We start from the raw sequence: 12855 nt of genomic DNA, 5'->3' as shown, positions 1-12855 counted from the left end.
TGTTAAATTAAGTCCATGCTGAAACTGGAGAACATCCAGAGAATGTGTGTTAGCAATACCGATACTATACTGAAGACATTCTGCAATGGAAGAACACAGGACTGTCAGAGCAGCATTGTTACCTGATAGGATAGATGCCATTTCACTGTGGAAGGGGAGGTGAGAGGGGGAAGGAAACACATAACCAAGGGAATGTCACAGGTAGCTCTGAAACAATTTCATTTTTGTTTTCATTTCTATGTCTTATGTAAGTGTGGCTGAATGCTGTTGCTGGGAGAGTCCTGAAGACAGCTCTTAAATGTTTCCCCTGCTTAGTAGAGATGAGGGATTTCAAGTTGTAAGCAACTGCATTAAAAATAATCATCATCAGAATATTTAAAATGTCTGAAATTTCAATCAATGTCCATGTATATGTATATACACACATGCCTGTATGTACAGCGGTCAACATTAAAAACTTACCGGTCACTATGGATAATGCTTTAGGTAAATAAAAAAGTTTACTTCAATATTTGTAGAATGTTTGGTAAGTATAGAGAAGTTTAGATAATACTGAGGTAACTTTATCTAAAGGCAAATTAATTGACACCTTTTCAAGAACACATATATGTGTGTACGTGCATATTATATATTCATTACAGACTGCACTCCTACCCATACCAGTCACTCACCAGAGGTGAGAAAACGTATTTCCCCCTCATGCAACTAAGCTTCTTTTCACACCCCACTTGCTGGGCTCCAAGGGGCGAATAGATAAAACTAACCTTTAATTTGTCATAGCGCTCACTCAAAGCTGCCACCTGATGATCACGATGCCGTCCAACCAGTTTACACAAGGCACAGATTAACTGGTCATCAGTCACGCAGTACATGTTAACTTTCTCGTCTTCATGCTCCAGACACATTAATCCTCGGATGTGAGAGTCCGGAATAGGCTCTATCAAACGGTGGCCCGTGAATGGCTTCTTGTTCGGGTGAGTCGCTTTCAGGCACTCCTCGCAGTAGGACACCTCACAAGTGACACAGGTCTTCACTGCTTCCTGGGCAGGGTCCTGGTCACAGAACTGGCAGAGAACTTTTTCACTGGATGACATGCTGTTGCTATCAAATGCCCGCTCTCGGCGGGTTTCGCTAGGAGAATTGGGCCCACTCACTGAAGCTTTCTGAAACCTGTCGATAATATTCTGCAGGGTGACGTTGCGCTTCAGTCCGTCTAGACCACGTTGATTGAGAGTGATGACATAACGACAAGTAGGGCACTGGAAGGCAGTGATGGATTCCACTGATTCGTTGGTGGCACAGTGGGAGACCAATATGCGATGCGCACAGTTGAAACAGAGGCTGTGAGCGCAAGGCAGCAGCAGTGGGTCCTCAAACAGCTCCAGACAGATAGGGCAGGTCAATTCCGACTCCAGTGTTTCCATCTTCAGGCAAAGCTTTCCTGTGTCGTCAGCGAAATCCAGGGAAGCTGATCGGCTATCTGGAAACATAACGCAAAATTCGATTAGGCGAGAGAGAGCAAGAGGGGTCAGCCACGGGGGGTTGTCAACTTTCGCCACTGGTACTATCAAATCACCACAGCAGACTGAAGAGCTATCTAAAGTTTTGAATCTGCATAGGCACATGTCAAGGTATTTAAAATTGTACTATTTTGTATTTAAAAAAACAAAAACAATTAAAAAACCAATTTACTGTTTTGTATTTAAAAAACAAAACAAAAACAAACAAAATCCTTTTGTCAATTTCTCTATCTTTAACATGAGATTGAGGGCAACAGCAGATGTTTTCTGGTGCTTTTGAATTATTAAAAGCCAAAATTAAGACCTTCAAACTGCAGAACAACATATCACAGTAAAAATAGATTCCTGCTGCAGAAGCGGCTGTCTGCTTTGCTAACCTACTGGCATTTTTTTTTTATTTCTGTTTTGAAGAGCAGCAGAGCAAGGATTAAACCACAGTATTATAATAGATAAGCTAAAAACTCCTTGTTGCTTCTGTACTTCACATTGTGGCATTGTCTCAGATTACAAATTTTAATTAATGTTACAGTCATGGTACATAAATATACTGGGTATATCTGTCTCTCTATATATCCTATGTGTGTGTGAATATACATGTAGTGCAGTGTGTATGTATAGAGTACATAGGTGTATATATTTTTTCCAAGAATGTGTATATATGCATAAATATCTCTCACACACACACACACACACACACACACACCCCCTAATACGGTGTATACGTACACATATACACAGCAGCAGTAGCAGCAATGGACACAACAGAAATATCTAGAGAGATTAGGCAAAATATAATATAGATATCTATTTTAAAGAGAAAATATTAGCTCTGCACAAATTTCAAATGCGTTTGACCTAAGACATAACATGAGCTTTAGGAAGATCATTGAGCTAAAGTGAAATATCTGTGGTTTGTTTAGTTTAACAAATTTATCTTGGTGTGTGTACAATCTTTGTTGTTACAATTTAGAAGAAAAATAGACTATCGGCTGAAAATACTCAGTCTAGTGGTTTATGGATCAGCTGAAGTGGATAAGGAGTCACCAATAACTTTTAGATGGAGGGCATGGGATTTTTCAAGAAAATGCAGCAGTACATCCCTGGAAAGAGATCAACTGAAACTTCATTTTGTTTCCTCTTCTCTATTCAAGTTACAGGGAGTGATTTTGAAAGAGTCGCCCTACGCAGCTCTCCCTGCCTAAGCTCTCATCAAGGCCCCATTGCTATTGCAAGCAGACAGGTCAGTGAAGCAGAAGCAAAAGCTATGCTTCACACTCACAGAGCTGTACCTCTTCACAGTACAATCTATTTAAGCTTTGTTGCTCATAACTGAGGACAGCTTCAGATGGCACAGCTGCATACGCTTTACACTGTAAAGTCATTGTTCAGTTGTGTGAACTCCTGCCTCCCTCCCACTTCCAAAAAAAAAAAAAAAAAAAAAAAAAAATCACATACAAATCTTGGTTCATTAAGGGTGAAGAGAGCCTGGTGCTCATTAGCAAGCTTGGGAACCAAATCTCTTTGAACTTTCTGCATTTCACTACAATTAAATTTGGGACTGCAGTTACAGTGACAGGAATGCTATATAGAACCCCAATACAAACCATAACAGAACAGAAAAGTTCAACAAATGGAGGCAAGGTTCAAATCACCCGTTAATTCTTATTCATACGTGCTTTGTGGCAAGGGCACTGAGGCTTTAGTTCCAGAGATGTTTTTGCCCCTTTGCAGTCTTCCAGACATTTGCCAAAAACTCTGGAGATTTTTAAAACACACTGACCTCATCACAAGTCTTAATTTTCAAGTCTACTGTGATGATGATCTTGGTTCAACTAAAGTTCACTTTGCCACTGTCTAATTCAGTTATAACTATCCATCAAATGCCAGAAATACATGCTGTGCCTGTTAAAAATTAAAGACCTGTTGATTTGACATGGGTGCAATGATAACCCTCCACTCTCACATCAACCACAGTCACACAGCACACAAAAGATGAAAGCATATTCTGCAGATGAAGAACAGTGTCTCTTTTCTTTTCTTCATTCACTGTTCCATGGAAGATCCAGATGATCAAAACCTCATTCATGCTGTTTGAATTCATTCCACACCACAACGGAATACCTCATCACCCATTTATCCTGCATTTTATATGATGAACTGAAAATAACAGAAGGGGATTTATGGTTGGCAGAAGCCAAGGTTTTAAGCCGGCAAACCTAATTGTTACTTCTACACTGGCATTTCTGTGAAAACACCCTGACCTTCAGCATTCCTTTCTTATAACTGTTCAGGATTCGGGGCTTCTTCCATGTGTCCTTTTATACATGGAAATCCCTGTGGCTCTGTGTGTGGCAGGTGATCTCCTTATCTCTGTTCAATTGCCTTCTTGAAACACATGGCTTTTAATGATAGTCAACTACAGATAAACCAGGAGGTATCTGCACCACTGATCCAAAGGTTGGAGTTTACCCAGTGTTTCAGAAAGGTCTTTATAGACTATTTTGTCCAAGTCTGATGTGGGATCAGATTCTGGTACCTTTACTCACACTGAATGGTAACTTACTCCTTGAGTAGCACTACTCAGTGTGAGTAAGGGCATCAAAATCTGGCCCTCAGATTGTAAGCTTGTTCAGGCAGAGGCCTGTCTTCCTGTTTGTTCAGAGTTGAACACATTGCGGGAGCTCAATAAATGATACATGTCCCCTTGTACCAAATATTGCTAAAACCTCTAGCAAAATCATCTGCACCGCCTCTCCTTTGCAGCTGCCAATGACAATTACTTTTAATAACACTGCATTTTTTATTACCACTGCCTCTGTGCCTGAACCAAAACCAATGTAAGCTCTATGAGGGACAGAGTATGCTAAAGACAATCCAAATAGGAGTATCTAACCAACTACAATCCTGCTATTATACTTTTAAACAATTCATTGCAGGTCATGTTAGCAATCCACCCACAAAGTCTCTTAAAACCAAATGCCACTTTTCTCAAATTTTCATGTATAAGCTTTCACTTTCCTGAGATTTCTGGAAAACTTCTAACCACTTGAAATTGGAAGACTGCACTTTAGGACCAATTAAAAAAACAAAACAAAAAAAAAAAAAAACACTTATGCCAAGCGTATTGTCATAGAAACAAAAAGTCAGTATAAATGGCTTATAATAGATTCTGTTGTGGCTTTACAAAGCTGTAGTCCATAAAATTACTGCCACCCAACCAGTGCAGGAGAAACAACAATAGGGAAAAGAACTTGGAATATATAATTTGGTAATTTCAAAAATATAGAATTACAGGCATAAAAATATCATTGCAGTGAGAAATACTAAGTTCTACTCATAAGAAGTAATTTTAGCAATAGACAACAGTGAGATAGCAAATGCTAAAACATGAATATTATTTCTAGCTGGGAAACCTACTTCAGTAAGAACTTAATGTAGGCCTGGCTTGACATGAGTAATTGGACATGGGTGAGGTCTCACTTTTTGGGAGACAGGATTAGGATCAGTAGGCTGAAAACAAAATGTCTTTACTAGCCAAGATAAGAGGGAACCATTTACAATGTCCAAGCTAACAATGGATAAGTCGGGAATGTAAAGATGAGATAAACAGTAAGTTGTACATGGACAGTGCGTGGACAGAGCATGCCGCACATAGATTAGTTCCTACAAAGTAACCAAGCCATGTGCTGCAACAGACAATAAATGCAATGTGATGTGCAAATGTATATAAAAGGAAGAGGTTTGCTGTGTAACTTTGGATATGTGGTATGTCCTATGCTCAACCACTATGCTTGAATCTGATCCACTCAGCGTAGCTTTGCTGTATACCAGTGGTTCTCAACCAGGGGTCAGGGGCCCCCTGGAGGACCGCGAACAGGTTTCAGGGGGTCCACCAAGCAGGGCCAGTGTTAGACTTGCTAGGGTCCAGGGCAGAAAGCTGAAGCCCCATCTCATGACTGGAGTCAGACTGAATTCTTGGGAAACTGAGTGGAAGAAATCTCAGGGGAAACAGAATACCTGGAAGTCTGAATCTCCTCTCACATAATGTAGTATATGAAATATGGTGGAAATAGAATGTTGGCCTTAAAGGTTGAAATGTCACTGAAATCAAAAGTAACAAAACTCCCTTCCTATGACTTCAATGGGCCAGGATTTGACCCATTGTTTTAGGACAAATTGAAGAACTTTGAATTGGTGATAACTCCTTTTAATTGCATAAGGAGAGCATCCTCAAGTTCCAGAAAAAGAGAAGTAAGAGAAATGGATAATTTAAACTGAAATTTGACTAATTTACATTAGCTTGTAAGTGTCAAGTACAAGCAGAGTACAGTGGGAAAATCTTCATTTATATGATTGTTTCATTACTATTATGATATGCAATATGATTTTATTACTGTGTTTACTTTATTATTTCTGTGCTTTATCATTTTATTTAAGCTTGATTTAAAACACACAGAGCAGGAGTATTATGATAAAAGAAAAAACAGAAGTCCAAGAAGAATGTGTCTTTGAATTGTATATTATTAGTTGGATATGTATGAAATGCATTAATATAACACTTCAATAAAGAGCTACATTTAAAGAGAAAATGTTCATAGTGGAAAATCAGATCTTTTTAAAACTCGCAATTCTACACATCTATTATTGGTCAAAAAGCCTAACACTTCTTCACTGACAATATCCAGAGCCTGTGCCATTAAAGTAATTGAGACTCTTGCAATTTATTTCAATGAGAGCATGATCAAGACCCAAAAATATATTCACTGAGGAGCATGTAACATGTTCTCCTTGGCTCTAGTAAGTATTTTGCAGCTATTCTAGCAAACAGAGAAAAATTTCAATGTACCCTACACGTGTGTTAGTATTCCTCCTTGAGGTGACATTGCAATTAACCCCTTAAACAATTTCTTTAAGGTTACAGACTAAAGTACAATGATAATATTGTACTTCTGAGTATTTCTTCTCTACTTTTCTTTGGTCCTGGGAGTGCCACAGCAATTAAATACTTTAAAGTCCCTACACATACCAAGAAGCTGAAACTCTTCTATCTTTGCAGGTAGATTTGATAACCGTCCTATCTTCATACTCATCACCACAACATCTGAGTGCCTGATTTTTTTCACTTTAGCATTAACTACATAATAATGTCATTATTACCAGATAATGTCATCCGCCATTTTGACCCAATAAATTCAGGACAAGACTAGGTATTGCTAATTTCTGAAGAATGCTAATTTTATAACTGAGGTAAAATTATACTTAAAAATAATAGACTAGAGTCTCTAGTTAACTAAGGACACTTTGTGTCAGAAAGTCAATGGAGATTAACCCTCTACTGGAGTAAAGCTAGCAGAGGTGGCTCGAATGCTTCTATGCAGTTGCCCATTCCTCAGAGATAGTGGAAGGAGAGGGTGTGTCAGGGGCAGGTCATGGACAAGATAGGGGTAGGCAGCAATGTGATAGAAAGGATCTCTGCTACTCTTGATCCTCCATTGGCATAAGGTTCTTGAGCCAGTGGCATAAATAAGGGCTGTCCTTGAGCAGTCCTACACTGTGCTGAATCAGCTGCCACTCTCCACTGTGTTCAAGTGCATGTAAAACTGTGTAACCTGATAACAAACTGTATTTATTCAGAAGCAAAAAAAAGTGTGTCATGCTGTATCTGGAGATTCTCTGATGTGTCTCCTCACTAACAAGATTTCAGTTTTTCATGTGTTGGGGAATCAAATCCTAAATATACCCAAAGCCAGGGCCGGCTCCAGGCGCCAGCGCAGCAAGCAGGTGCTTGGGGCGGCACGTCCGGCTTTTCGGCGGCAATTCAGCGGCGGGTCCCTCGGTCCCTATCAGAGGGAAGAACTCGCCGCCGAAGTGCCACCGATCACAATCGCGGCTTTTTTTTTTCTTCCCCCACCCGCCGCTTGGGGAGGCAATAGCCCTGGAGCCGACCCTGCCCAAAGCAGTTTCCATTGGCATTTTTTCCTAGCAACATTTACTGACAACATATTGGCTTCGGGATTCTAGATTTCAGTACTGCAATGTCAGGGCCCTGGCTGCAAACACTTACATGTGTCACCAGCACTGGAACCGGGGCAGGGGGTCAGGGTGCCATGGCCACCCCACTTTTTAACAAAAGAAACATATGTGCTCTCTGTGGGATATTTAAATATTAATTCCTCTGCCACTTTGGCCTTGCCTCCCTGCTCCCAATTCTACAAAGGTTCCAGGCGCCCGAAGGGCCATTGTTCCCCCCTCCTTTAAAACCTGTCTGGGAGACAGCACGTTGTGACTTGGCCTGGTTGGCCGGCACCTGGGTCCCGCTCTACACTGAGCCACATGCTAGCAGCTGGGCCCTCACCTGTCGACTACCAAAACTACAGTGCAGGTCCTCTTGATGCCGGGAACCCGCTGGGTCTGGGAAGCAGGAAGGACCCGTCACCAGAGGGTTTTGGGCTGGTCAGCAGGGAAAGTATGTGTGTGTGTGTGTGTGTGTGTGTGTGGGGTGGAGGGGGGGGAGGGAGCAGGGGCTCTGGGAAGATGGGGCTGGTGGGAGGAGACACAGGCTACAGTACGGTGGGACTCGGGGGGGGGGGTTGCTCCCCCACTCTTGCAGTCCTACCTGCACCTGTGACGTGCTTAAATTCAATGGGAATAACTCACACATGTAAAAGCCATACAGGTACATAAGCGTGCAAGACTGAGGAATTAGACCTGGAACACCTGCTGATGCCATTTTTTTTTTTTTGGTAGAAAGTACTTTAAACTTTATATTAATTTTAAATTTTTAAGAAGGACCTGATTATATAAATTACCATGTTATGTTAATCAAAGAATGGCAGTTATAAAATAAATTGCAAAACCTTTATAGATACCACACACAAAGAATGTACTGTATAGGAACTCTCTATAATGAACTTAAGTGAAATTTGGAAATGGAGTCAAAGGCAGAATTACTGTGTGTGTGTGTGTGTGTGTGTGTGTGTGTGTGTGTGTGTGTGTGTGTGTGTGTGTGTGTGTGTGTGTGTGTGTGTGTGTGTCTTCTAGTGCTGACACAAAGTAGCATCATAATAGGCAATGTCTGTTTATCAGGTTAACAGGATGTTGTATAAATGCACAGTAAACTTAGTTAAGTGTTTACATTCTTGTCATAGAATCGGATATAGGCACTGAAAGAGGCAAGAAAAAAAAAACCTGTCTCATCTGTAATTGATACATTTGGAATTTCTAGTACTAGCTCCAAAGAAAGAAAATTTATGTTGTAGTTTTCATTCTGCTGTAGGATATAAATAGAATCATTTTAGGGAACAGTTAGAACATGTGGCATCAGATTCAAGAAGTATTCCTAATGCTATTAAAGAACACTCACAACCCAATGTTTGCCCCTAATCCATTAACTACTTTCAACTTTTATATCTCAGACAACTGAGGTCTGTGATTAACTAGTGATGTTAATAATTATCCATGCATTTCATTACTTTGACATTGACATATTTTTAAAGGACAGCAACCATCCACATGGAGCTGATAATCAAAGCTTAAAAAATTATTCCTAGTACTTCAGGAAGAGAAGCATTCACCACATTAGGGAAAGCTAGTTGTCATTACATATAAGCCTCTGTTTACTGCAGAGAACTCTCTTCCTTATTTACATCATAAAACTGAGGGTTAATAAAACTTCAAAAGGAGAGTACTCATTCAACAGCTTCTGCCACAAGTGAATGTCATATTTTTCATGTGAATATTTCACATTATTCATACATTTTCATTGCCAAAGGAATAATTCACTGTTTTATCCACAAGTAAACTACATATGATATGTACATAATGTTTGTAACAGTTTACATTTTTTGGAACATTTGAGAGATGTTAACAAATACAGCCAAAGCACATCTGCCTGACGGCTTGTGGTTAAACATAGTCCTAATGGCATCATTCTGTCTGTGGAATGTCATATGTCAGTTACAGAACACATGTTCTAAAGGCCCAATCCTGCAAGTTGACATCAGCGGGACTGAGAACGCTCAGCACCTCAGAGGAGTGGAATCTTCAGTAGAGAAAAAAACAAAAAAACAAAAAAACCCACCACATTCGTTTACCAAACTGGGATCTAATAATCATCTAGGAACTAAAATATTCTTCGAGCCCTTAGGTTAAAAACTGAAAAAAACAAGATTGGCTATATACAGTGAAGCCCCAAAGGGCTCATAAAATAGAATAGCAGATATCTATTTTAATATGCTTCTGTACATTTTAAAAATGAAATGCTCTGAATTGTTTTTTAATATTCATGTGTGTCAACTAGTTCTATATTTTTAGGTGTGTGATGCTCAAATGTGGAATGCTGAAAACAAAGGGCTAGATCTCCTCAGCTGGTGTAAATCACCATAACTCGACTGACCTCATGATTGAGCTCCATTAACTTGACTGATTTACGCCAGCTAAAAGATCTAGCTCAAAAATCTCTTACACAAAACTAATTTTCACCTCTCCATATGAAAAGAGATTAATTTCAAATGTCTCTCTAGTTATTCAGCAGCAAAAACTGGGTACTTCACTTTGTTTTTTTGTCAGTGTAATGGCATTATGGGTGACAACGACCATGTACTTAAAAAGGCCTGAGTGGGAACCTAGCCCTACAAGGGTAAACACCATATTTAAATTCATAACCATCCTAAACTTGGCATATAAATCTTGACCATGAATCATAAACTGTCAGAAGAAACCCAGGGTCTGTTCTCACATCACACAGAGCCTTTAAAATGGCAGTAAGAGGTGTTCGGGGAGCTGCAATAGTCAAGTTATGACCTCATTTGTCTCACGGGGCTTTTACAATTTAAACAGACTGGAAGTTCAATGTACAGATGCAATCTTGGCTAAATAAAGCTCTTGCTTTTTTAAACTAATCTCCATCCTACTCACCAGGCATACCCCATCAACCTCTCTGCCTTGCTTTCTGCTCCTCACATGTGATAGCTGAAAAGTCCCATAAAGAAAGCGTATTTTTATTCTAACAGACCAGAAATGTGTTCTCAGTATACTCTGCACATTCGCAACCACCATGAAAAGAATTAGCTCACTGGCTTTTACAAAATTTCCCAATCCAATATTTAACATTTTATTCCAATTGTATATCTATCACACTTCTAATTCCTTTCTGTATGTTCCTCTGAGTGCCTGTATAAGACCAATACATGTATTTTCAAATAAAGATTGTATTGCTAAGGTAAGTTAAGGGGGGGGAGGATTTTAAAAACTGTAAATCACTTAAATACTTAAGTAGAATTAAAATGAGCAACAACAAAAATGCTTTCCCACTTGCACACACCTTTCATTCAAGGACCCAAATCATTTTACAAACTTGAAGGGGCAAAGTTGGTAAAGTTGTAGCAGTGTAGATGAGAGGAGAGTTTGGACCTAATCAATTGAGTCTCATGTGGCCCCAGTGAGTTAGGTCCCTGTTTTACTGATTGACCATGACACACAGAGAGGATAAGGGGCAAATTATAGCTGCTCTTTTGAAGATGCACTGTTGTAAGGAAGAGAGCCCGGCTATCTGTGCAGTAGACAGCCAAATTTGGCTGCTTGTCTCCTGGGAGAACAAAGGGAGGACAAACACTACACATGTCTGTGTGATGGCAAGATTGTGATCTGAGCCCCTCACACATATGGCCTGGTGTCTGTGAGACTGCTCTGAGAGGAATGCGGTCATTAGCTGTAACAGAGGTGCCACTGTGGACAGCAGTAAGGACTAGGGTTGCCAGCCCTCTAGGATTCTCTTGGAGTCTCCAGAAATTAAAGATTAATCTTAATTAAAGATTATGTCATGTGATGAAATTTCCAGGAATACATCCAAACCAAAATTGGCAACCCTAGTAAGGGCGCTCCCACTCTGGCCCATTCAGGCAGAATGGTTTCAGGATTATGTTCTATACTAGGGGTTCTCAACCTTTTTCTTTCTGAGGCCCTTCCCAATAGGCTATAAAAACCTCCATGGCCCACCTGTGCCACACTAACTGGCTTTCTGCCTAAAAAAGCCAAAGCCAGCATTAGGGGGTAGCAAGCAGGGCAATTGCCTGGGGCCCCACACCACTGGGGGTCCCGTGAAGCTACATTGTTCAGGTTTTGGCTTCAGCCCCAGGTGGTGGGCGCAGGGCCCCAGGCGGCTGGGCTTCTGCTTTCTGCCCTGGGCTCCAGTGAGTCTAATGCTGGCCTGGCTTAGCAGACCCACTAAAACCTGCTCGCAGCCCCCTAGAGGGCCCCAGACCCCTGATTGAGAACCACTGTTCTACACCTCCTACCCATCTTCCTAGCATGGTTCAGGCTCTATCAGCTAAGACACTGACTTGCGAAGTCTTCATAGAAAGTCAATTGCAGAACAAGGAGCAGAACCCAACCCCTTACTCCAACCACTAGACACTGTATTTTTGTGCCTTATGTCAGTTACACTTTAGTGTAATTGACAGTTGCTTTGCAAATCTTAGTCTCCAGGCTTCCTGATTTCCTCCATGGAGGATTTACAAATATCTTTGTTGAAATCCTGCATCCCAAGAACAACAAGAAATGTGCCTTTGGTCAGGAGTGTCTCAAAGATGGCCATCTCCTTTTTATTATGGTCTGCTGTCTCCATCTCATTTCCATTCAGCTTTAGCCTGTTACAGAATGAGCAGGAAACTCAATTTAGTCACAGGAAAGAGTCACCCCTGGTATAGTACAATGAGAGTATAACAGGCTGGCAGTGTTTGCCTGAAACAACCCTCCCTGTTAGCAGGCTTTGATTCTACTGGGAAAGGGTTCTCTTCTATTCTTTTCAAAAGTAAGGAGGTTCTGCTGTCTCACTGAGGCAGGAAGCTCCTTATCCCCGCTGAATATGAGAAAGGTGAGGATAATTTCCTACAGAGAGATCTAGGGTGTGGGCTGAGCACTCTTTAAGTAGGAACCCTAAGAACAGCCAAGCCTGGAGAGAAAGTTTAAGCCTCACTTTAATATCTTATTGTTAATTTCTTTGGACAAGATAGTGATTTGCTGTTATAACTCTATGCAGACAAGTAAGGAAGCATAAGACACTTTCTCCCTCTTTACTCCACTGTGCAGCCGGTCAACCTGCCAACCAGCATATCTCAGCCAACACTGGGGGGGGAATAATCATCTACTGGTAATGCCAATAGCAGATTTCTTCCTCCTTGGAGCAAGGATGAGTCTTGAAAGAAATTACAATTTGTGGTCACAATTCATTCCCTGGTCGGCTATGCCCTGCCCCTTACTCAGGGTAAGATGTAAAAGTCTCAGTCTTGCCCCTTTGTTAATAAAACCCAACCTTGGCAAAGAGGGGACTTCTTTA

The 12855-nt window shown here is 40.7% G+C and overlaps 1 protein-coding gene across 8 annotated transcripts in view; it reads right to left on the bottom strand.

Annotated features, from left to right (window-relative positions):
• MID1 (midline 1) overlaps positions 1–12855 on the bottom strand; it is a 329164-nt gene that overhangs the window by 129775 nt on the left and 186534 nt on the right. For all 8 annotated transcript variants that reach the window (XM_034757148.1, XM_034757128.1, XM_034757165.1 and 5 more), the window contains one exon: positions 765–1480. In XM_034757148.1, the coding sequence (XP_034613039.1) occupies positions 765–1424 (660 nt within the window). In that variant the 5' untranslated portion in view covers positions 1425–1480. The remainder of the gene's footprint in view (positions 1–764; positions 1481–12855) is intronic.

This window comes from Trachemys scripta, chromosome 1 (genome assembly GCF_013100865.1).
Source record: "Trachemys scripta elegans isolate TJP31775 chromosome 1, CAS_Tse_1.0, whole genome shotgun sequence".
Taxonomy (NCBI): Eukaryota; Metazoa; Chordata; order Testudines; family Emydidae; genus Trachemys; species Trachemys scripta.
This window is presented reverse-complemented; position numbering and strand designations above follow the sequence as displayed.